This window comes from Girardinichthys multiradiatus, chromosome 4 (genome assembly GCF_021462225.1).
Source record: "Girardinichthys multiradiatus isolate DD_20200921_A chromosome 4, DD_fGirMul_XY1, whole genome shotgun sequence".
In the NCBI taxonomy this organism is placed as follows: Eukaryota; Metazoa; Chordata; class Actinopteri; order Cyprinodontiformes; family Goodeidae; genus Girardinichthys; species Girardinichthys multiradiatus.
This window is the reverse complement of record NC_061797.1, coordinates 36,275,689-36,298,249: the sequence shown is the minus strand read 5'-3', so window position 1 is coordinate 36,298,249 and position 22,561 is coordinate 36,275,689. Positions and strand designations below refer to the sequence as shown.

The window sequence follows — 22,561 nt, the reverse complement described above, 5'->3', positions numbered from 1 at the left end:
TATACATATATGTGTATATATATATATGCGTGAGCAGGTTTGCACGTGCTTTTATACAAGCAAATCTGTAGGGGATTGTGCTCCAATTATTGTTTAACAGTCAAAATGCATCATAAGGAGCCACAGATTAATGTGACATTTATTCCACTATTGAGTGGATGTAAACTTTCCAGTGCCACTGTGTCATCCTACACTGGAATAAAAGTAGGTTTTTAAGCTAAAACTCAATTAAATATTACTGATGTCTGATTTTAAGATAGTATTCTGATCATTCAATGGACGTTGCTACTCCTCTCTCTCAGAGCTGCACAAAAGTTGAACTTAACATCAAAGAAGAAGAAGCAGAAGACCACCATAGTTACGGCCCCAGTGACATCATCTCCATCCCAACAATGTGTCCCTCATCTGTTCCCAACTACCTTCAGTTCTGCTTTGTTGATGGTGCCTCCACCTGCTCCACCTTGTCTTCTCCGTGCAGCCAACAAGATCAAAGATACTCCTGGGCTTGGAAAGGTAATGTTAGTTTTCTTCCTTCAAACTCAGAAAAAGTGTGAATCCATCACATAAAACATCACTCATCATTTTGTTTACTAGAAATAAAAAATTAAGTGTTTTTTCTCTTATCACACTTAAAGAACAAGTTCTGGCATTAGCAATGACAAATTAGGATACGCTCCTATAACTTTCTGTCCCTGTAATTTCTGAAAATAGTATAATGAAATGTGCCCTGACTGTAAGGAAACTTCACTATGAAACTTAATTGTGGGGTATAGCTGTAGCTCTTTCTAAATACAAAAACATGTGAAGCAGGAGTAAAGGAGTAACCTTTTTGGTGCTAAATATACAATTTTGTCTGTTCAAATGTGTGGTATTTCTAAAAACACAATTTGTTTTAATTAAATAAATTAAAACAAAATGATTAACAAACTTAATCATTAATAAAATATTATAGGAAACTCTGACAGCAAACTGTGAAGAAAAGTGTCTGGATTAGAGTCCCAATCAAGGAATATTTTCTCTTACTTTAGCAGTAAGAAAAGAAGTACTGCCATGGGAACCTAAACATTAAATTAGGTTTTTATTTCAACAAACTATGTTTTTACTCTAAAAGTTATTCAGTAAGCAGGATAGAATATTAAATGATATGTTAATAAGTGTGCAAAAAAATTTAACTAATTGTGATGTATGAATTAATACAGCATGCTTGAATGATTGTCACATAAAATTGAAAAAAAAAAAACAAAAAAAAAACAGAAATCCAAGTTTAGACATGCATTTCAAAATATAATTAACATTTTGGTTAAATATTACTGCTCTTTACAATTAGCTCAGCACTGCTGAGGAATAAGCTGCTCCAACAACTCAAAGTGATTCAGGTTGTTTTTGTTTTTTGTTTTTTTATTATGAGGAAGTTATTTAAGGCGAAAGAGAGCTGTGATGTGCTGAAATGCTGAGCTGTATGTAGTATTTTATCATGACCTTTGCCAGTTTATACAAGTGTATTCACATGTATGTGTGTGTCAGCTGGGCTCCCCCACTGTAGGATACCAAAATATCACCTAATGGTCACCATGGTAATACTTTTCAGGCTGACAAAAGTCATCTGTCACCATCGTCATTCAGTGATGAAACACGTACATGTGTGTGTGTGTTTGTGTGTTGTGTATGCTGGGGGACCGAGCACACAATATTGATCGTCCATGTAATGAGTTTTTAGTGACCCCTCCTCCACACTCTGACTGAGAGGCTCCCTGACTTTCTGTGTCCCCACAGCTGGAAAACGAATGACCGAGATAAAAGAATCAGACTTCATGCGAAGGTTTTCGTATTGAAGCACTGAGAGGAAAAATATATATGTGTATGAATCATCTGTTATTTGATTGAGCTCCATGTGTGGAAACCATTTGGCTCTGAGGGAATTTGTCAAGTACGAGTGAAAATATGTGCGTGCCATTTATATTAACCACCAGATGAGACTGAAAGCCATTGCTCTGTTCAATTACATTTGTAATGACTTGTAGTAAAATGTTTCATGGCAGGTTAAATCCAAGCTGACACCTACAACTGTTTAGTTAGAAAATCTTGACTATATCTATAAATGATTCAGGGTAATATTATCTAATCGGCCTTTAAGCAACAACATTGTTGTTATTTGTCAGCGTCTGCTATTGAACTAAATGGAACTGCTGTTCCTAGAATTAAAAAAATTGACATTTGTAGCTGTTGCTATTCTGACAAAATTACACTATATTGAGTAAAAGGATGCCTTCACCTGCATGGGATTTGCATTTAAAATCATTACAATTCAACGCATGGTGTTCTGTTGAAATGCTTTTGAGTTTTGTTTAAATTTTTTTTTCCAATAGATTGTTTTGCCTACAACAGCTTTCACTTCAGAGTTTCTGTGTCTGTCTCTCCATATGGAGATGACAGATGTCCTCTCAGTTGTCAAGGAGACCAATTTTAGATTGCACATTTACGCACATAACAAATTATTCTGCCATCGTCCCATGAACACAAATCATATACTTTTAAAAAAAATAAATCACAGAAAAACCCTTTTCAAACATTATACGTGCCTTTTACCCTTCTCATTACAGGTAAATCTCAATTAGTTAAAATTTGTATTTATAGTATTTATTCGGTAAAAGAAAACAGTGATACGATCATATCTATTATAGATCCATGACACATGGATGGATATATGTCAAGCATTTATTTCTGGTCATTTTGATGTTTATGACTTATAGCTCACAAATAATGTTTCTTAGACAATTAGAATAGTGAATGGTACAGAAGACGACCAAAAAATAATTTTTAATACAGAAATGTTATGAACATTTTATTGCCTACAAAACCATAAGGAAGATGGCTTATTTCCCTGTCACTGACACCCTCCTCAATAAGAGCTAACCCCAAAAGTTCATTGCTAAAGGAGTTGGTAGTTTACACAGAACTGGATGCAGTCATATTAGCAGAAAGCTCAGTGGAAGGAAAAGGTTCTGTAGAAAAAAGATGCAAAAACAACAAGGGTAAGCACAGCCTGATTGTGAACCCAAGCCCATTTAATAACTTGGGAGAAATTCACAAGATGAGGACTGGATTATGTGCTTCAGAAATCAGCACAAATGTACAGATCCAGGACTTGGACTACAACTGTTTAATTTCTTGTGTTAAGCCAAACATCTGAAGTACTTTACCCAGGCTAAGGGAAAAAAGCCAGATCCGTGTGGTCAGGTCCAAAGCTGTGTTATCAAATGACATGAATATGGATGGATATGGAGATGCTGATTTCTTTTTCCAACAGACTTATCACCAACCCACACTGGTTAAATAACCAAGGTATCACTGTGCTTGAATGGCCAGCAAACTTGCCTGACCAATTCCCCACAGAGAGACACCAGACCCAAACACACAGATAAGCTTAGAGGTGCAACATTGCCTCTCCTAACACCTCAGCAGAGCCACAGTCTGATCGCCACATGGTTGCTGTAATTCATGCTAAAGGAGCCCCAACCAGGTATTGAAAACCTATACTGTAAAGTACATGAAGACACTTTACCATAGCCGTAATAGCATATTTCTGTATTATGTTTGTTTCTTTATTTTATATAGTATTAAATTTTTCTGGGAAACTGGATTTTGTGTTTTTCTTAGCTGTAGCCATAATCATCAAAATTAACAGAAAAAAATATCTAACTGATGAATATTCCAATTTACTGAGATGATCCATATGTGAACGTTGGCCCGTTGGTGTGTGGTCTTCTTCAGTGTATTGTTTTTTAAATCAATGCCACATAAATAATAACAATTATAAAAAGACGAGGCAGCCTTTTAATGCTTAGCCTGAAAAAGTGCTCTATTGTTAAAGTAGTTTGACACGCAGTCATACACTGACTTACTGACACACACAAGCTCATGCAGATATATGGGGAGAAAATGGCTGTGGTGACATTTCTCCAGTAAAAACGTCATCTGGAGAGGGGGTCTGCTCCCTGCTTAAATACTATTTCCACACATGCACACTCACACTCTGGCCTGCATGCTCACAAATTCATAGGATTTACAGTGTACATAGAAAACTGTCAAGGAAGCAGCAAAGCTCCCGGTGAAAGTGTGAGCAATACATCCGACAGAATACATGAAACTTGTCTGTGGCTGTAATGGGGGGTTAGTGTTGTCCCTGATGGTAATACTGCAGAAAACATATTGAGATATTACAACAAAAGCTGGGGGAAACCAGCTTTTGTTTCCCCCATACAGATGTATTGCTGTATGATTATTCAGGAGCAGAGTAGAGGCTGAATCCCTTTGTGAATCCATGTGGCTTTTGTTCTAAAAGACAACTCTTGTTATTCTACTACATACAATGCCTCTGCATATTGTTGAAAGCTCTACCTCACTTTATTCACATTAGCCAATTGGGAGTCCTCCTTTCAGACCACTGGCAGCAGTAGATGTGAAAACAGCGGAGAAAATTAAACTGTGTTTGCAATCTCACTTTTAAGGCCATGCTTTAATTTATACACATATACAGCAGATATTAATGGAAGCTACCTTTTTAAAGTTGTCAAATATTTAAAGAGTGATTAAGAGTTAAATGTAGCACTCATAGAGTACATTTAACTATATTTATGTACATAAATAAATCATTGTAAAAATCAGCTTGAAGGATGAATTTTGTCCTACCTTTTGATATTTTGTATTAAAAATTAAAGAACCAAGTAGTTGTTTATATGTTTCTTCTTCAAGATTTATTTAGCACCAATTAAATGAAAACATTATAAGAAAAACTCATGTGTACTTGTAATCAAGAATTAACCTTTATTATTACTCTGTGTTTTTTTTTTACTGATAATTTAATTAAGTAAAAAGCTACTTAAAGACAAAGCAAAGATGAAAATGCCAGATCCTTTTACAAATTACTTGCTAGAAACTGAAAACGCAGATTATGGGTAGAGAACTGATTAATGACCATACTGATTCAACTTATTAAAAATCAAAACTTTGTCAAAAATTAGATTTTTATAAAATCTTTGTCCGGACCTAAAAGCTAAATACAAAAAGACTGACGGTCCTGTACTTCAGTAGCGATTTCTGAGACCGATAAAAGAAATAAAACAAACAAAAGTCCTGCTCATAATGCAAGTTTGCACAAGGTTTTATGTTTCTTAATAACACATTGTGTTGTCGAATCCAACTCTAAAGCATTTTTAAAAGGAACATCTTATTTTTTTTAAATGTGAAATACATGTATAAATTATGGTTAAATATTTTTAAATACATTGCAATAGCACAGTCCTTTGCTGAACCACAGCACTTTGTTATATTTTTAAAGGTTAAATAACTGGGGAACCCTTTGGCTATAGATTTGTTGAATTATTCTCAAAATGGAAAAAGGGGAATTAAAAAAAATAAAAATGCAAATGGTGGAATTTGGAAAGAAATACAATGGATCTTGGAGAATAAAACAGGTTTTATAATGCTGTAATTATTTTCTGGACAAATGTTTCAACTAATACATTTTTGTTATTGTTTTTCTAGATCAAATACTGTCATCAATACTTGTTCAGGTGTGAAAACATGTGAGCTTGTTGCAGTTTTGTCCCAGGGTTCAAATATCCTTCGATAAAGCTGTCACTTCATTTGCAGGTCTCTGTCATACCTGATATTCATACAGTCATCTCAACTGAAGGAGGATAGGCGACACAGTATGAGATGCTGTGATACCTTAGAGGAACAGCTTTCTTTAGTCTTTTGTTCTCACTCTCCTCTAAAACAGATCTACACTTCATCTCCTAAATCTAAATGATGCATAAATCTCAACTCTTCCTCCTCCTTCTCTCCTCTACTCTCTATCTGAGCGATTTATCCCCTCTCCTCTTTCAATCTCACCAGCCTGTATTTTGCACACATGCACACTCAGATTGTGATTTGACCTTGGGGGAAAGTGATACTATGACAGATAATCAATTTTTAATAGCAGCAATGACTCCTCTCAAGTCACAAGCTGTGTTTCTGTGTCTCGACTGAGCATGTGTAAGCACATTTTGCACAGGCATGCATGTTACTGAGCATCTGTGCCTTGTGTCTAAATGAGTGAGCGAGTCCGTCATGACAGTCAGTATAGTAGCCACTTTGTACCACCTTATTGCTGAAATATTAATGCTTTCATTACTGGCAGTCCTGGAGGATGTAACCAACACACACACACATACGCGCACAATCTTTTATAGGTTTTATCTTGTATTTTTATGGCTTCCTGGGGTTCTATAAATTAAAGAGATCTGACTTGAATTTCAGAATAGCATTTTGAGTGAGCATGATACGTGATATCCTCATTCTGAAATATCACTTTATGATAAGTGATCGGATAGTATTCATGTTGCAAATGATGTTTTATATTTAAATATTAAACGGCCAACATTTATTCTGTTTTGCTGGTTGCTGGAATGCACTGCTCAATATGTTTTAAATATACATATGTTTCTTTTCAGCTTCCTTAGTTTGGTATCCCTAAACAAAATCCATTGCAACCAATTGCCTTCAGAAGAAATTTAATCAGTGAATTGAATCCACCTGTGTGTAATGTAATAAATACATAGTATAAATGCAGCTGTTCTCTGAAAACCTCCGAGGTTTGTTAGAGAACATTAGTAAACAAACAGCACAATGAAGGCCAAGAAACACAGCAGATGTGTCAGGGAAAAAGTTGTGGACAGGTTTGAAGCAGATTTAGGTTATAAAAAATATCCTAAGTGTTGGACATCTCACAGACCAGATTATAGTGCAACTGCAAAGCTATCAAGACATGTTGCTCTGATTAAACTAACCAGCTGAAGAAGAAGAGCATTAATCACAGAAGCAACCAGTATTTCCATTTTAGCTTTGGAGGAGCTGGAGCCCAAATGGGAAAATACTGTATGTTGACACAATAGCTATTAGTTGTGCACTCCACACAACTACTAGTAGGGGACAGCAAAAGGGTAAGTAAAGGTGCACTGGCCAAATAAGACAAAAACATAGTTTTGCACTGTGTGCCAAACACTGTGTGGTGGAACACTAACACATTGAATACAGTATGCCCACAATGGAACATAATGATGGCAGTATCATGCTGTGGGGAGGCTTTTCTGCAGCAGGACAGGAAAGCTGATTAGAGCTGATGGGAGGATGGATGGAGTTAAATACGGGGAAATCCAATAACATAACCTTATAAAAAGACTTGAGACTAGAGTGGAGGTTCATGTTTCAGCAGGGCAACAACCCTAAACACACAACCAGACATACAATGAATTGGTTTAGATCAGGCTATATGTAGTGATTCAGAGGGGCAGATACAGATGCAAATATTCCTCGACACTATATCACAAAAGTGACATCTAATCTGGAATAAACTCCCAGAAAACCGTAAAAGCGCCAAAACCCTAAGTTGCTTTAAATCAAGATTAAAAACTTATTTGTTTAGAGTGGCCTTTGACTGTGCCATCTAAACATTATTAAAGTTTTCAGTCCAACTTTCCTTTCATTTTCTTATCAATCATTTTATTATTAATTTTTTATTTTTTATTATCATATAATTTTAATGATACATTTTTATTCTCTTTAATTATTTGTGTTTGTTAATTATTTAATAACCTTTATGCCACTGTAATGTACTTTTCCTATTATCTCTTTTTCTTTTTTTCATGTACAGCACTTTGAATTGTCTTGCTACTGAAATGTGTTACATAAATAAACTTGCCTTGTCTTGTCTCCTTTTACAAAATACTTCTGATAAATTTATTTTAAAGGAATTTATGAATGTGCCAGTAACTGTGGGGACAGTGATAAAGAAAAGAACATTTGTTCTTTTTAACAAGGCAATTTGTTTTTCCACTAGATGTGCCCAGTGTGAAATTATGCTCCAATAAGAACTTTTGAATGTTTTCTTTTTCAAATATTCAACATTTCTTTTTGGACTGCAAGACCCAATACAGCAGTTATTGCATACTACCACTGTCATACTGGAAACATTCACCTTTTTAAAATCACAGATGGTGTGTCCAGTCGATTCATTGCATCCATGTGAGAGCATCCAGCATGGATCCTTTGGTACAGTGGTAGCATTGATCTTAATCATGAACTTTTTTTCTCAAATGGTGTTTGCATCTATCTTAATGCATGTGTTTGCACAAATGTGCCTGTGTTTTTGCAGTCTTTGGGAACCAATTAGAGCTTGACTTCAGTCTCATATTGATTTTCCAGCCAATAGCAATGAAGCACTGTTGAGGGACTATTGAACCTACTTCCCCCAGCTCAGGGAAGGTTGTTGCCATTTAGCAGAGTACCTTATTTTAAATTGGCTCAGAGACTTGCTTGAGTGTGGTATCTAAAGTGAAGGAACAGCAAGATCTATATCCAAAGGTGCATAAAAGTGGTAATATCCATTTCTCAGGAGAACTCTTTATAAAGCTGTCTTTGCCCTTTAACAAAGAACCTCAAAGGGGTAAGAGTAGTTTTGAAGTAGAAAAACTCTAAAGTAAATGCAAATCTCTTCACAGAACGACACTCAATTTAAATAAACTCAAAATGAAATATTAACCTTTTTTAGAAAGTGCAAGAAACAGGCTTTGCTTCGTATGAAACACATCTGTATTCATTGCAACACAAAGTATGAGGAGAAGACAGAGAATATATAAAGAATTAAAGTCAGTTAGTCCTCTTATTTGTTCAGATGATAGAAAGGAAATGAGCCTCAGAGAATGGAGGGAATGGAAAAGGTGGGCACCAAAATAAAGAACGTAGCCTCTCTTAAACAGAGAAAGTAATTCAGTGATTCAGTGGGGTGAATAGAAATGCAAAGATTCCTCTCCGCTATATATTGTGTGTTATGAAAGTGAAAGGAGCAGTTGGGAAAAGAAGAGAAGAGGAAAAGGTTGGCTGCATAGAAACCCATCAGGAGAGAGATCAACACAGGGCAAGAGCATGATGAGAGCAACAGGTCCCCTATTTTCTCCATCAGTATTCCTCTTCATCTTTCTTCTCTGAAATAAACCTCACATTTTTCTCTTCCATCTTGTACATCAAACAGGAAAGGGACTCCATTAGTTTTGTCTTTATATTGGCTGTGACCTACTGCCAGGTGTATTGATTGGAAAAGTTTGAATGATCATCAAAGAAGGTTATGGGTGTCAATTGATCAAAAAACAAAAGTTTCTGATGTTAGATCAGGCCTCAGGTTCTGATAATGTTTGGCTGCTCGATGCTGTTTTTCTATCAAGATAAACTGTTTGTACATAGTTATTTTGATATAATCAGTCAGAAGAAAGAAACATCTCTCTTCACAAATCTATAGTTGGGCAGACGTGGGTAATTCCACAAACATTTCATTCATTCATTCATTCATAGTACATAGTCAGGCCTATCCACAAAAAATACAGTAAGATATCAATAAAAAGGTTTTGCGTTAAAAACACAATTAAAGGAGAAACACAAAACTCTGATAACAAAAGATTAAAGAAAGTCAATCATTAAAATTCTCAACAGGATCAGTCACACAATAAAAACACAACAGAATCAAGCACCTAAACTAGACAACTTAAACAGTTGCTGCACTCACTTAGATATACAATAATAGATTTCCTAAAATGAATAAAACTTACAGAGCAGGTTTGTGTCCCACGCAGGTATTAAGCATTGAACACAGAAATTTATAAAATACTCCGCAGAAAAGCCTTTTTGGTAATGCCCACTTCAAGATGTCTCCTGTATGGAGAAACTACTCGCATGCATTCCTCAGGAGTGATTTTGACCTATTCTTCCACACAAATCAATGTCACATCCTGAAGGTATCGGATTCCTCTGTATTCATTGTGATCTTCAGTTGCTTCCATAGATTTTCAGTTGGATAAAAATCAAGTGGTTCACTGGGCCATCGAGTTTCTTTCTCTGAAACTAATTTTAGAGTTCAGCATTGGCCTTTTCTTATTAGACAATATTCTCCCAGTATTTTACAGGCTTCTCCAAAATATTCTGCAGCAAACCTCTAACAAGCTTCAACATGCTTTTACTTCAGCTGTGGAGTTTTGCGCAGTGAGAATGCATAGAGCCCATTCAGGTTGAGTGACTTTCGTATTGTTTTCACAGGAAAAACTGTACCTGCTACTTCCAAGTTTAGCTGAGACTCTCTGTAAGTGCTCCATAGTTCTTGAAAAACTCAATTTTTCAATTTTTCTTTTGACTTGATTATCAGAAATCTCATGAATATGGCCGTGACTGGTTTATGGTGAAATGATGGTCTATAAACTACGGCTCCAATAATGCTCAATGAAACATTTAGATGTTTAGAAATGCAGCTGTAAATAATGTCATTAGTATGTTTTGCAACAGTGAGACATTATTGTGGTCTTATTACTTTTACCAAATTGTACCACTCTGTACAATACTTTTGTAATGCAAAACATTTTCATTGGCCATGAATTAATACTAAACCAGCTGATACAGGGACTCATTTTTTCGACACATTTTGAAATATTGTTTTAGAATGCCATCATGGCCACATTCTGCCTCACACACTGACCTTTCACCTTCTCAAACATGAAGACCAAATTGGCTTCCGAGATGGAGAGTCTCATGAGTTACACCGTATATAGTGTGGAGTGGTAAAATCTTTCCCCTCAGGCTGTTGCTAATGTGACTGGCTCCTTTGCTGGGGTCAGCAGATGGCTTAGCTATGCTTCCAAGTGTATGTGGGAGGAAGTGTGATTCTCTGTAGTGGTTAGGGGGTAGTTTGGAGGTATCCCTTTTTTAACACTACTTAATCTGCATTCAGAAATCAACCAAGAACATGTTCAACCTTCAAGAATAAATTCACTGTTTAATGCACACAATCATCTGAAGCAGATTAAGAAAGTCTACTTTAGTCTATTCTTAATGAAAAACCTCTAATGGTCTCACTTAATGATATGTTGTATTTGGGGTGTATAAAAAAGTCAAAGAGCTATAGAGCTCTTACATTTTATTGGCCTTTGTTCTTTTCAGATATATGTAAGTAAATAAAAGGGGGCCCGTAAACTCAACAAGGCTTGTTATCTGTTCAGATCTACAGGGGTTGGAAAATGAAACTGAAACACCTGTCATTTTAGTGTGGGAGGTTTCATGGCTAAACTGGACCAGCCTGGTAGCCAGTCTTCATTGATTGCACATTGCACCAGTAAGAGCAGAGTTCGTTCGTTCGTTCGTTCGTCGTCTTCCGCTTATCCAGGACCGGGTCGCGGGGGCAGCAGACTCAGCAGAGACGCCCAGACGTCCCTCTCTCCAGACACCTCCTCCAGCTCCTCCAGGGGGAGCCCAAGGCGTTCCCAGGCCAGCCGAGAGACATAGTCCCTCCAGCGTGTCCTGGGCCGTCCCCTGGGCCTCCTCCCGGTGGGACGTGCCTGGAACACCTCCCGAGGAAGGCGTCCAGGAGGCATCCGGTATAGATGCCCGAGCCACCTCAACTGGCTCCTCTCGATGTGGAGGAGCAGCGGCTCTACTCCGAGCTCCTCCCGGATGGCTGAGCTCCTCACCCTATCTCTAAGGGAGTGCCCGGCCACCCTACGGAGGAAGCTCATTTCAGCCGCTTGTATCTGTGATCTCGTTCTTTCGGTCATGACCCAAAGTTCATGGCCATAGGTGAGGGTAGGAACGTAGACCGACCAGTAAATTGAGAGCTTTGCTTTTCGGCTCAGCTCTCTCTTCACCACAATGGACCGGCACAGCGCCCCCATTACTGAGGCAGCCGCACCGATCTGTCTGTCGATCTCCCGCTCCACTCTTCCCTCACTCGTGAACAAGACCCCGAGATACTTAAACTCCTCCACTTGAGGCAGGAACTCCCCTCCAACCTGAAGAGGACAAGCCACCCTTTTCTGGTCGAGTACCATGGCCTCGGACTTGGAGGAGCTGATCCTCATCCCAGCCACTTCACACTCGGCTGCGAACCGCCACAGCGCATGCTGTAGGTCTTGGCTAGAGGGGGCCAGCAGGACCACGTCATCCGCAAAAAGAAGAGACGAAATCCACTGGTCCCCAAACCAGACCCCCTCCGGCCCTTGGCTGCGTCTAGAAATCCTGTCCATAAAAGTTATGAACAGGACCGGCGATAAAGGGCAGCCCTGCCGGAGTCCAACATGCACTGGGAACAGGTCCGACTTAGTGCCGGCAATGCGGACCAAACTCCTGCTCCGCTCGTACAGGGACCGGATGGCCCCTAATAAAGGGCCCCCGATTCCATACTCCTGGAGCACCCCCCACAGGGCATCACGAGGGACACAGTTGAATGCCTTCTCCAGGTCCACAAAACACATGTGAACCGGTTGGGCAAACTCCCATGAACCCTCGAGCAGAGTGTGAATGTTCAATTAGCAGGGTAAGAGCACAGTTTTGCTCAAAATATACCTGGATTGTATCCAAAAAACATAAAACCATGGCTGCTCAAATCACGGCAGAATTAAATGTGCACCTCAACTCTCCTATTTCCACCAGAACTGTCCGTCGGGAGCTCCACAGGGTCAATATACACGGCCGGGCTGCTATAGCCAGACCTTTGGTCACTCATGCCAATGCCAAACGTCGGTTTCAATGGTGCAAGGAGCGCAAATCTGGGGCTGTGGACAATGTCAAACATGTATTGTTCTCTGATGAGTCCACCTTTACTGTTTTCCCCACATCCGGGACAGTTACAGTGTGGAGAAGCCCCAAAGAAGCGTACCACCCAGACTCTCGCATGCCCAGAGTGAAGCATGGGGGTGGATCAGTGATGGCTTGGGCTACCATATCATGGCATTCCCTTGGCCCAATACTTGTGCTAGATGGGCGCGTCACTGCCAAGGACTACCGAACCATTCTTGAGGACCATGTGCATCCAATGGTTCAAACATTGTATCCTGAAGGCGGTGCCGTGTATCAGGATGACAATGCACCAATACACACAGCAAGACTGGTGAAAGATTGGTTTGATGAACATGAAAGTGAAGTTGAACATCTCCCATGGCCTGCACAGTCACGAGATCTAAATATTATTGAGCCACTTTGGGTTGTTTTGGAGGAGCGAGTCAGGAAACGTTTTCCTCCACCAGTATCACGTAGTGACCTGGCCACTATCCTGCAAGAAGAACGGCTTAAAATCCCTCTGACCACTGTGCAGGACTTGTATATGTCATTCCCAAGACGAATTGATGCTGTATTGGCCGCAAAAGGAGGCCCTACACCATACTAATAAATTATTGTGGTCTAAAACCAGGTGTTTCAGTTTCATTGTCCAACCCCTGTAGTCTCTACCTGTTTTAACATATATTTTGTTAAAAATACACTTAGCCAGTTTGTTGTACACCTTTATTTTGGTTTTGATTAGTGTCAAGTTTTTTGGATACTTGTCTGTCTACTCTGTGCTGTATGTGCCAATAAATTGTGGAACTGTCATGGGGCCATTACAAACATTTAGTCTTGTGCTCCACAGTAAGAAAGGTTCATCACAGGTGGGATTTTAGCATGTTTTAGGATGGTGTTTGCTCATTTAACAATAGACTAGGGGTAGATTTTCTGCTTTAAGTAGAAAAAAATACAGACCAATCCACTTATAGACATTTTGGACTTACTGTAGTGACTGTAGTAGACTATAGTGAATTGGTTAGGCTTCTTTAAAAGGGGTTTAATCACAGCAGTTTTCAATGTATGTGAAAAATGATCCAAATCAAGTGAAGATCTTACATTCTTTTGCAGTTTTTTCACTGCGATGGTAGTAAAAAACATTTAAAACGAACAACTTGCTGTCGCCATATTAAGGCAACAAGTTGTGGATTTCATGTCATGATCTAAATTCACAAAGGATTCTGGAGACATAACAAGTTACCAGAGTGGAGACAGAAAATGTTTGTTGATAAAAAAATAAAGAAAAACTGAAAATGTGCGTCTTGTTGAAACTGTTGCCAAAAAAATGCATCATCCTTCTTAAAATTACACAGCAAAGCCATGCTTCTACAATTTTACTTTTACTGATTATGGAATAAAATCTTTTGGAAGAACAAAGACAGAGCAGAAATCTTTGACTACAATGCAAAGCACTGAGTGTGATACACTATAAATTCAGCATATGAGGACAAACACCTCAAGTCTACAACTCAACAGCTGAAAAACCAAATTATCAAACTCGAAACCTCAAACTAAATTAGTCGGACAAGGCTGTTAGAACTGTGCATATACAAATGCATTCAAACCAGAGTTAACAGATGTAACAATTAAGGACGAGTGAGCCAAGCTGGAATTTGATTGATGAATCATTCGATACTTTTTCCTTAGCATTGACTGATTCCATTTTTTTTTTCTTATGCTTAATTTAAAACAAGCTATACAATTAATTACAACGTCACCAATCTGTGTATTTTTTTTAACCAAACTATAAGGTCCATATTGAAATAAAATACATTTGTGTAATATTGGAGATTCATTTCGGGGTCTGTTTTTGGCTAGGGGTTTATGCTGCATTTAATCTCTAAACTGACATCACAACAGAGTTGAGCACATTCTAGATGCAAGTCAGAAAACCATTTTAATTTGCTAAATGTTGTGCTCAGATGCCAGGCTACTTACTTCTACCAGTATGAGCCATCACCAACGTATTACTTTAGATTGTACGCATTGAAACAGTAAAGGAACATACTCCCCAATAGAGATCATACAGTTTTGTTGTGCCTATCAGAGGTACAATTTACTCCTGCAACTTATGCAATGTAAAATATGTGCAAAAACCATATTGAATCTGAAGTCGGGGTCGGAAAGGGATCTCCGACTTTTCTGTTCAGAACTGACATCAGGAAGCGATTTTTCCACCTTTGACTTAAAAATGATGATTTCTAAATGCAAACAGAATGTACCACTACTCAGAGAAAGTTTATGTACAACTCAGTGTAGCCTTCCTCTCAGAGAAAATCTGATATAAATCTTCCGAAAAATACTGACACAAGAAAAAATGAAGGACAAAAATGAAAAAAGGAAAACAGATTAACTAATCTTAGTAGAAGTAGTAGTAGTATGTGGATCCCTGTCAAAATCAAACAAGCAACACAGACAAGGATTAAATATGTCTACAAGAAAAAGAGGGGGAGGGAAAGCTCAAGAATGATCTTTTAAAACATCTGCAACTAAAATGGAAACTTGTCATTTACACCTTGAAATGTTTTGCAAGTCACTCCTTTTAGATGACGCAGCATTTTGCTTATGCTGATATCAAAGAAAACCACCGCTCCTGTCAGGTGGTTAAAATGCGACTGCTAACATTTACTGAAAATAGATGAAAGAAAGGTGGAGAAAGAGGATAAATGGAGGCTACAACTGGATTCCTGCAATTTGGGTCTTTTGATGTGCAGAACTGAGCTGTGATGAACAGTAAAAAAAAGAAGGGATTAAGGATAGAAGGAGAGAGAAATAACTAGAGAGTGGCAGATAAAGGAGTAGAAGGGATCAGGGAGGTGGAGGCTCAGGGTGAATAAGGGGATGAGAGCAGGAACGCAAGCGTGTTGATACCTATGTGGAGCTAAAAGCAGAATTTGGTGGTTCTTTGTGAGTTGTTTGTCAAAACCAAGGTGAGAATGGGTGTTTTCAAGCAGCAATCCGTCACAGAAATGCTAAGAATAAACTTTCAGTGCCTTTTGCAAGTGAAGAGATGAATGCCTGTGTATGAGAAGAAATCAGAGCTTAACAATATAATCTCTAATAACCTGTAAATATAAAGTTATTGCTTTAAAGGGCATCTTTAAAACCAAAACCAACTTTTAATTAATTTTCTTTTGGGTGTTCATTTGTATGTTCTGGGCCTGTTTTTGTACTCTTTCAGTTAAGTTTATGATCTAAATTTACACTAAAATGTTTAAGTTCAGATACCCTTACCACTCAAACTCCTGTAACCAAGACTTAGGGAAGTACAGGTCCTTCTCAAAATATTAGCATATTGTGATAAAGTTCATTATTTTCCATAATGTCATGATGAAAATTTAACATTCATATATTTTAGATTCATGGCACACTAACTAAAATATTTCAGGTCTTTTATTGTCTTAATACGGAGGATTTTGGCATACAGCTCATGAAAACCCAAAATTCCTATCTCACAAAATTAGCATATCATTAAAAGGGTCTCTAAACGAGCTATGAACCTAATCATCTGAATCAACGAGTTAACTCTAAACACCTGCAAAAGATTCCTGAGGTCTTTAAAACTCCCAGCCTGGTTCATCACTCAAAACCCCAATCATGGGTAAGACTGCCGACCTGACTGCTGTCCAGAAGGCCACTATTGACACCCTCAAGCAAGAGGGTAAGACACAGAAAGAAATTTCTGAACGAATAGGCTGTTCCCAGAGTTCTGTATCAAGGCACCTCAGTGGGAAGTCTGTGGGAAGGAAAAAGTGTGGCAGAAAACGCTGCACAACGAGAAGAGGTGACCGGACCCTGGGGAAGATTGTGGAGAAGGGCCGATTCCAGACATTGGGGGACCTGCGGAAGCAGTGGACTGAGTCTGGAGTAGAAACATCCAGAGCCACCGTGCACAGGCGTGTGCAGGAAATGGGCTACAGGTGCCGCATTCCCCAGGTCAAGCCACTTTTGAACCAGAAACAGCGGCAGAAGCGCCTGACCTGGGCTACAGAGAAGCAGCACTGGACTGTTGCTCAGTGGTCCAAAGTACTTTTTTTGGATGAAAGCAAATTCTGCATGTCATTCGGAAATCAAGGTGCCAGAGTCTGGAGGAAGACTGGGGAGAAGGAAATGCCAAAATGCCAGAAGTCCAGTGTCAAGTACCCACAGTCAGTGATGGTCTGGGGTGCCGTGTCAGCTGCTGGTGTTGGTCCACTGTGTTTTATGAAGGGCAGGGTCAATGCAGCTAGCTATCAGGAGATTTTGGAGCACTTCATGCTTCCATCTGCTGAAAAGCTTTATGGAGATGAACATTTCATTTTTCAGCACGTCCTGGCACTTGCTCACAGTGCCAAAACCACTGGTAAATGGTTTACTGACCATGGTATCACTGTGCTCAATTGGCCTGCCAACTCTCCTGACCTGAACCCCATAGATAATCTGTGGGATATTGTGAAGAGAACGTTGAGAGACTCAAGACCCAACACTCTGGATGAGCTAAAGGCCGCTATCGAAGCATCCTGGGCCTCCATAAGACCTCAGCAGTGCCACAGGCTGATTGCCTCCATTGAAGCAGTCATTTCTGCAAAAGGATTCCCGACCAAGTATTGAGTGCATAACTGTACATGATTATTTGAAGGTTGACGTTTTTTGTATTAAAAACACTTTTCTTTTATTGGTCGGATGAAATATGCTAATTTTGTGAGATAGGAATTTTGGGTTTTCATGAGCTGTATGCCAAAATCATCCGTATTAAGACAATAAAAGACCTGAAATATTTCAGTTAGTGTGCAATGAATCTAAAATATATGAATGTTAAATTTTCATCATGACATTATGGAAAATAATGAACTTTATCACAATATGCTAATATTTTGAGAAGGACCTGTATGTAAGATTACACAAAGTAATCTAGGCTAACACAGAAAGATGATGAACAGATTAGTTCCACTTAAACTTTAATTTATTGTTTACAATATAGTAATTAAGCAAAATTAGGGAGTGCAATTTAACAAAAAGCTGAAGCAAACCAAACTTAAATTATCCATCAATAAAATTAAAAGAAAATAATATTCATATATCAGACTAGTTTTTTTCTAGCCTCTTCCGTTTTTATGGACTCTTGAAATGTGACCTATCTATTTTTTTTTATTTAAAAAATAAAATCCCAACTTTCTCTGTGGGAGAAAGCATAGGAGAGTAAAAGCTCTCATTGGGATTGCAATCTTTACCATATGCTATCTGAAGACACCATTTATGACACCATCATAGCACTTAAGCTCTGAATCTCTAAAATCCCTTTCAATGCAGAGAATGTTTGTAATAATCAAAAGCTTAAAAATATAAAAGCCTGTGACATTTCCTCTAAGGTTGATGGGCTTTTATGAATGTATTTCATTACAAACTCTGTAAAACACTGTGATATTCAGCATGGATGGCTGGGTTTAAATGTGTTTACAAAAAAATGCTGAACTCCTGCTGTGTAACTTAAATTAACAGAAAATTTTAAAAGCAAAGGAGCAGAAACTGAGAGATAACTAAAATAAAATGCTGCGAATATTTAACCAGCAGGAAATGTTTAGCATCCTCCCACTTTAAAGGTCCACCTTCAGTTTAGGGTCCCCAAAAAAGTCAAACTAGGGTTGTTTTCTGGGGTAGATGTCATAGGAAGTTGTGGCTTAATAAATATTTCTAAATGTCAATGATATATAAATTAAAAAGTTTAGATCCCCACACAGAACTTTGGGGAACTCCGTATTGAATGTCTTTGAGCACTGATACATAACCATTAAACTACACAGTCATTTTTCTTTTCTTTTTTTAATAACTCTTAAACCACTGTGAACCAATATAAAATTGAATGAGTAATGATTTTGTGTCATGGTTCTACTCTTTTACCTTTAGCCTACCCTGTAGTAAGAGTTTTTCAGATTAGTCAAAAGATTTGATCTTTCTATCTTGTCCTCAGGTGAAAGTGATGGTCAGAGTGTGCCCCACGTCTCAGTCTGACGCAGCAGAGTCCAGTTCTTTCTTAAAAGTGGATCCCAGGAAGAAACAGATTACCATCATGGACCCATCAACAAACCAGGCACCAAGTGCTGCCTCCCAGAAAAGGGCAGGAGCCAATCACATTCCACCAAAGATATTCACCTTTGATGCTGCATTTCCACCTGATGCATCACAGGTGAATATAAGATTGTTTTGAAAACAAAGAATTAGAAACTGATTTAGACCTCAATCTACTGTAACACACTGAACATCAGTTTTCATTCTAATAACTTCAAATATATGAATTGTTAGCCATCTTTAGAACTACCAGGTAGTTAGTTCACCTTAATGACTAAAACCTAATGGGTCTAATATTCAACATGTAAGGTACTGCATCAGCTAGCGAAACCAAAACTCAACTTTCTCATTAAATTTTCACTCTCTTTCACGTTATCCTCTTTTGTTAAGTTGCACCAACAGTCTGATGCAGTGCTTTGTATTTTATGAAACAGAACAACATAAAGTAATAAATAATTGCAACATAGCTATTGCAATTTGCCGCTGCCTTTGGGACACACAAGAATGACAGACTAATAATGAACGCAATTATTAGCAGATTTAGTGAGTGAATAACACTGCAGGTGGTAAATAAACATATTGGCAACAATTCTTCCCAGAATTTGACATCTTTGCGCTGAAATGCCCGGTACTGCATATTCATTGAGGCAATCACGTTAACTGGACGGGGCTGTTATTTTGAGCTTTTGATCTCATTGCACATGTAAGTAAATTGGGGTGTGCATGTTTTTGCGGATGCTGTTCGGTTTCAAGAGGCACAAACGTTTTGTTTGCGCCTCTGTCTCTAGATAGTGAGAGCGCACGAGAGAGAGAGATCAGTCACAGCCTCTCCGCACAATCGGGTCCAGCCCATATAATATCAGACAGATAAGGGACATAGTTGTTGAGCAATGTAATATAGGATCTCTCAATATGGAGCACTCTAAAAAGCAAAAGGCACAACAGCAACCTAGACATTGCTGTTCACTTAAACTGACAGGCCTGGCACGGAGACCATAAATAAGAAAAGTAGTCAAGAGTCACATGTTAATCCTGGAGGAGCTGCAGAAACCTACATCTCAGCTGGGCGAATCTATTGACAGGACAACCACTAGTCATGCGTTTCACAAATCTGGCGTTTACAGAAGAGTATCAAGGAGAAAGCTACTAAAATGGTGAAGAACATGCTGTGGTTAAAGGAGACCCAAATGTGGCCAACATGCCAAATTCTATGTGTAACACCTTACATCATCCTTAACACACCATCCTAATAGTAAAAACACAGAGGTGGCAGCATCATGTTGTGGGGAGCCTTTTATTTCATAGGGACAGGTGGGTCAGAGTTAATGGAAGGATGGATGGTAGTATGACCAAAACTATGAACATACACCCAGAGCTATAACTGAAAAGTTTAGATCAAAGCATATACCTGCGTTAGAATGGCCCAGTCAAAATTGCTAAAACAATATCCATGATAGGAATGTACAGTAATGTGATCACAAAATGAGGGATTATTTTGGCAGGAAGCTAAATATAATTATAATTCAAATGTGAACACCCCAGTTTAATGTTAAAGTAAATTTTAAACTTTGCTTTGTCTTTTATATTGTCGTCTTTCCTTCATCTGCCTGTTGCTAGGCGGAGGTGTGTGCGGGAACAGTGGCTGAAGTCATCCAGTCTGTGGTGAACGGAGCTGATGGCTGCATCTTCTGCTTTGGACACTCCAAACTGGGTAAGAGCCTCTCAAACACAAATTCCTAGGATACACTGTGAGAGCCTGTGCAGCTTGTGAGTTATCCTTCATATGTGTGCCTGACTTTCAGTGTGTCAGTCCTTCACTTGGCAACTATCAGAGACAGAAGAAGATTAGTGTCTGATCTGGCTGAAAGCTTTCTCAGTCTGCTCTGGCTGTGTTTCTGTCTTCCTCTTTTGCTCCCTAATCCTCCTGAAGCTGATTTTTAGAGAAGCCGTCTTAGAAAGGGTCAGGACCCTTCACTGCGCACTGCAACGCAATCTGAACCCAAACATGTGGTGGCACGAACAAAGGGATTGACAGCAGAGATGCATTTTGACACACGTTCTTTAACTTTGGGTCAGCCTCTATTGTGTTTATCCCCAAGCCTGCAAGCTGCATTATTAGTGATGTTTTGTGATCTAAATACATCCAGCTGAAGTTTCCACTAAGTCTCTTTAAAATATGGAACAAAAGATAAAGGCAGAGAATTACAATGTGTTGGTTCAGCAAGCAACATGTCTGTGACAATAGTTGGGCCCTGAGGAAGACAATTCACAACTTCTACGTGGTTCAAAATCCCAAATTAGCTTAAATTGACAAAACCTATATTATAAAAACACTTGGTTATTTCTCCCTGTTTTATGCATGATTAAAAAAAACTGCCCACAGTTCTTCATTCAAAACACCTTTTATCTGGAAAGTGATTCTCCGCATAGACATTTCTTATTGGCTGAGGCAACGTTTACCACAAATTTCCACCTTTATGGATCCTGCACATCCACATCTCTGCAGAGCTAGTGGGAAAATGCCCCCAGTTAAGTCTATTACTTTGCTCAGGCACTTCCTATCCAATACCTATACAACTTGCAACCCCTGAACAACCTGCAAGAGTAGTGAGGAGATGTAGCTCATGCCTCAATCTGAAGAAATTCAATAATGGATAAGAAACAAAGCCATTGACATCTTCAGTCTGGGAAGTGTCTTTTCTAAGGCACTGGGATTCTAGTTACCACAGTGAAAGCCATTATCACCATCTAACCACCTATGGCAGTGCAGGTATGACTAGCTTAAGTAAAAGGCAATGATCAAGATTCAACAATGAGAAAGAGACTGGGCAAAAAATAACATTGCTGACCAAAAAGAGCACAATGGCCATTTATCATATTTGCCAAAAAATGTTAATAATCCCCAGAACTTTTAGTAAATATTCTGTTAACTGATGAGATGAAAGTGAAACCTATTGGAGCGTGTGTATTGTAAGTAACGCAGCATTTCAGAAAATGAACATCGTACCACCAACAATCAAACAGGGTGGTGGTAGTTTGAAGGTGAATGGTAGTGTAGTTTAGGTCAATATTAAACAGAACAGTTAGAACCAAACTAATTTGAGTAAATCAGTTAACGAATTTGAGTCAACTAATCCTAAATATCTCTTTTACCTTTAAATTGTATGGTTTTTCTAATCAGACAAGTTGATGAAAATATACCAAAATAAAACATATGCAAATTGTTTTACCAATTTCATAGATTAAATTCTGTTTATCAATGTAGTGTGGCCACAGTCCAAAACTTGTTTACTTGTTCATCATCATTCCCCAACGTTCAATTCAAAGACTGCAGTTGAAGCACTGAAAATCATGATTTCTGAATCAATTTCAGTATTTTATTACTGCCATGACCAGGAATGGTTTTAGCTTACAAAACTGCTGCTGTAGAAGCTCACACAAGGCTATGAATCTTAATAGGACTGCATTATAATGAAGTTACCTTTTTGCTAATTAAACTGAGGAAAGTAGCACAAAGAGTATTTTTCTTTACCCCAGAAGCCCTGGGCTGTGGATTTATGAAGGGTCAGACAGACTCTCTATATGGCACATTTTTACTAACACATAGGTTTTTATTGAAAAAAGTAAAATATACTGGAATAAGAACGAGTGTTATATTTTAAGAATTTCGTTTTTTGTTTTAAGCCAAATATATTTCTCAGCGGAATAAGATTCTTACCATTTTTATAAAGTGATTAGTCTTGTTTCTGTTTAACTTCATCTGTGGTGCTTGACAATAGTATTCATACCCACTGAACATTTTCACATTTTGTCCCATTGCAGCCACAAACATCTTTGAATTTTA

At 38.4% G+C, this 22,561-nt stretch overlaps 1 protein-coding gene across 2 annotated transcripts in view; it reads left to right on the top strand.

Annotated features, from left to right (window-relative positions):
* The window catches only part of kif26ba (kinesin family member 26Ba), a 156,742-nt gene that overhangs the window by 73,755 nt on the left and 60,426 nt on the right, over nt 1-22,561 (top strand). For both annotated transcript variants that reach the window (XM_047363573.1, XM_047363574.1), the window contains exons 5-7: nt 303-513; nt 18,620-18,835; nt 20,335-20,428. In XM_047363573.1, coding sequence (XP_047219529.1) covers nt 303-513; nt 18,620-18,835; nt 20,335-20,428 — 521 coding nt within the window. The remainder of the gene's footprint in view (nt 1-302; nt 514-18,619; nt 18,836-20,334; nt 20,429-22,561) is intronic.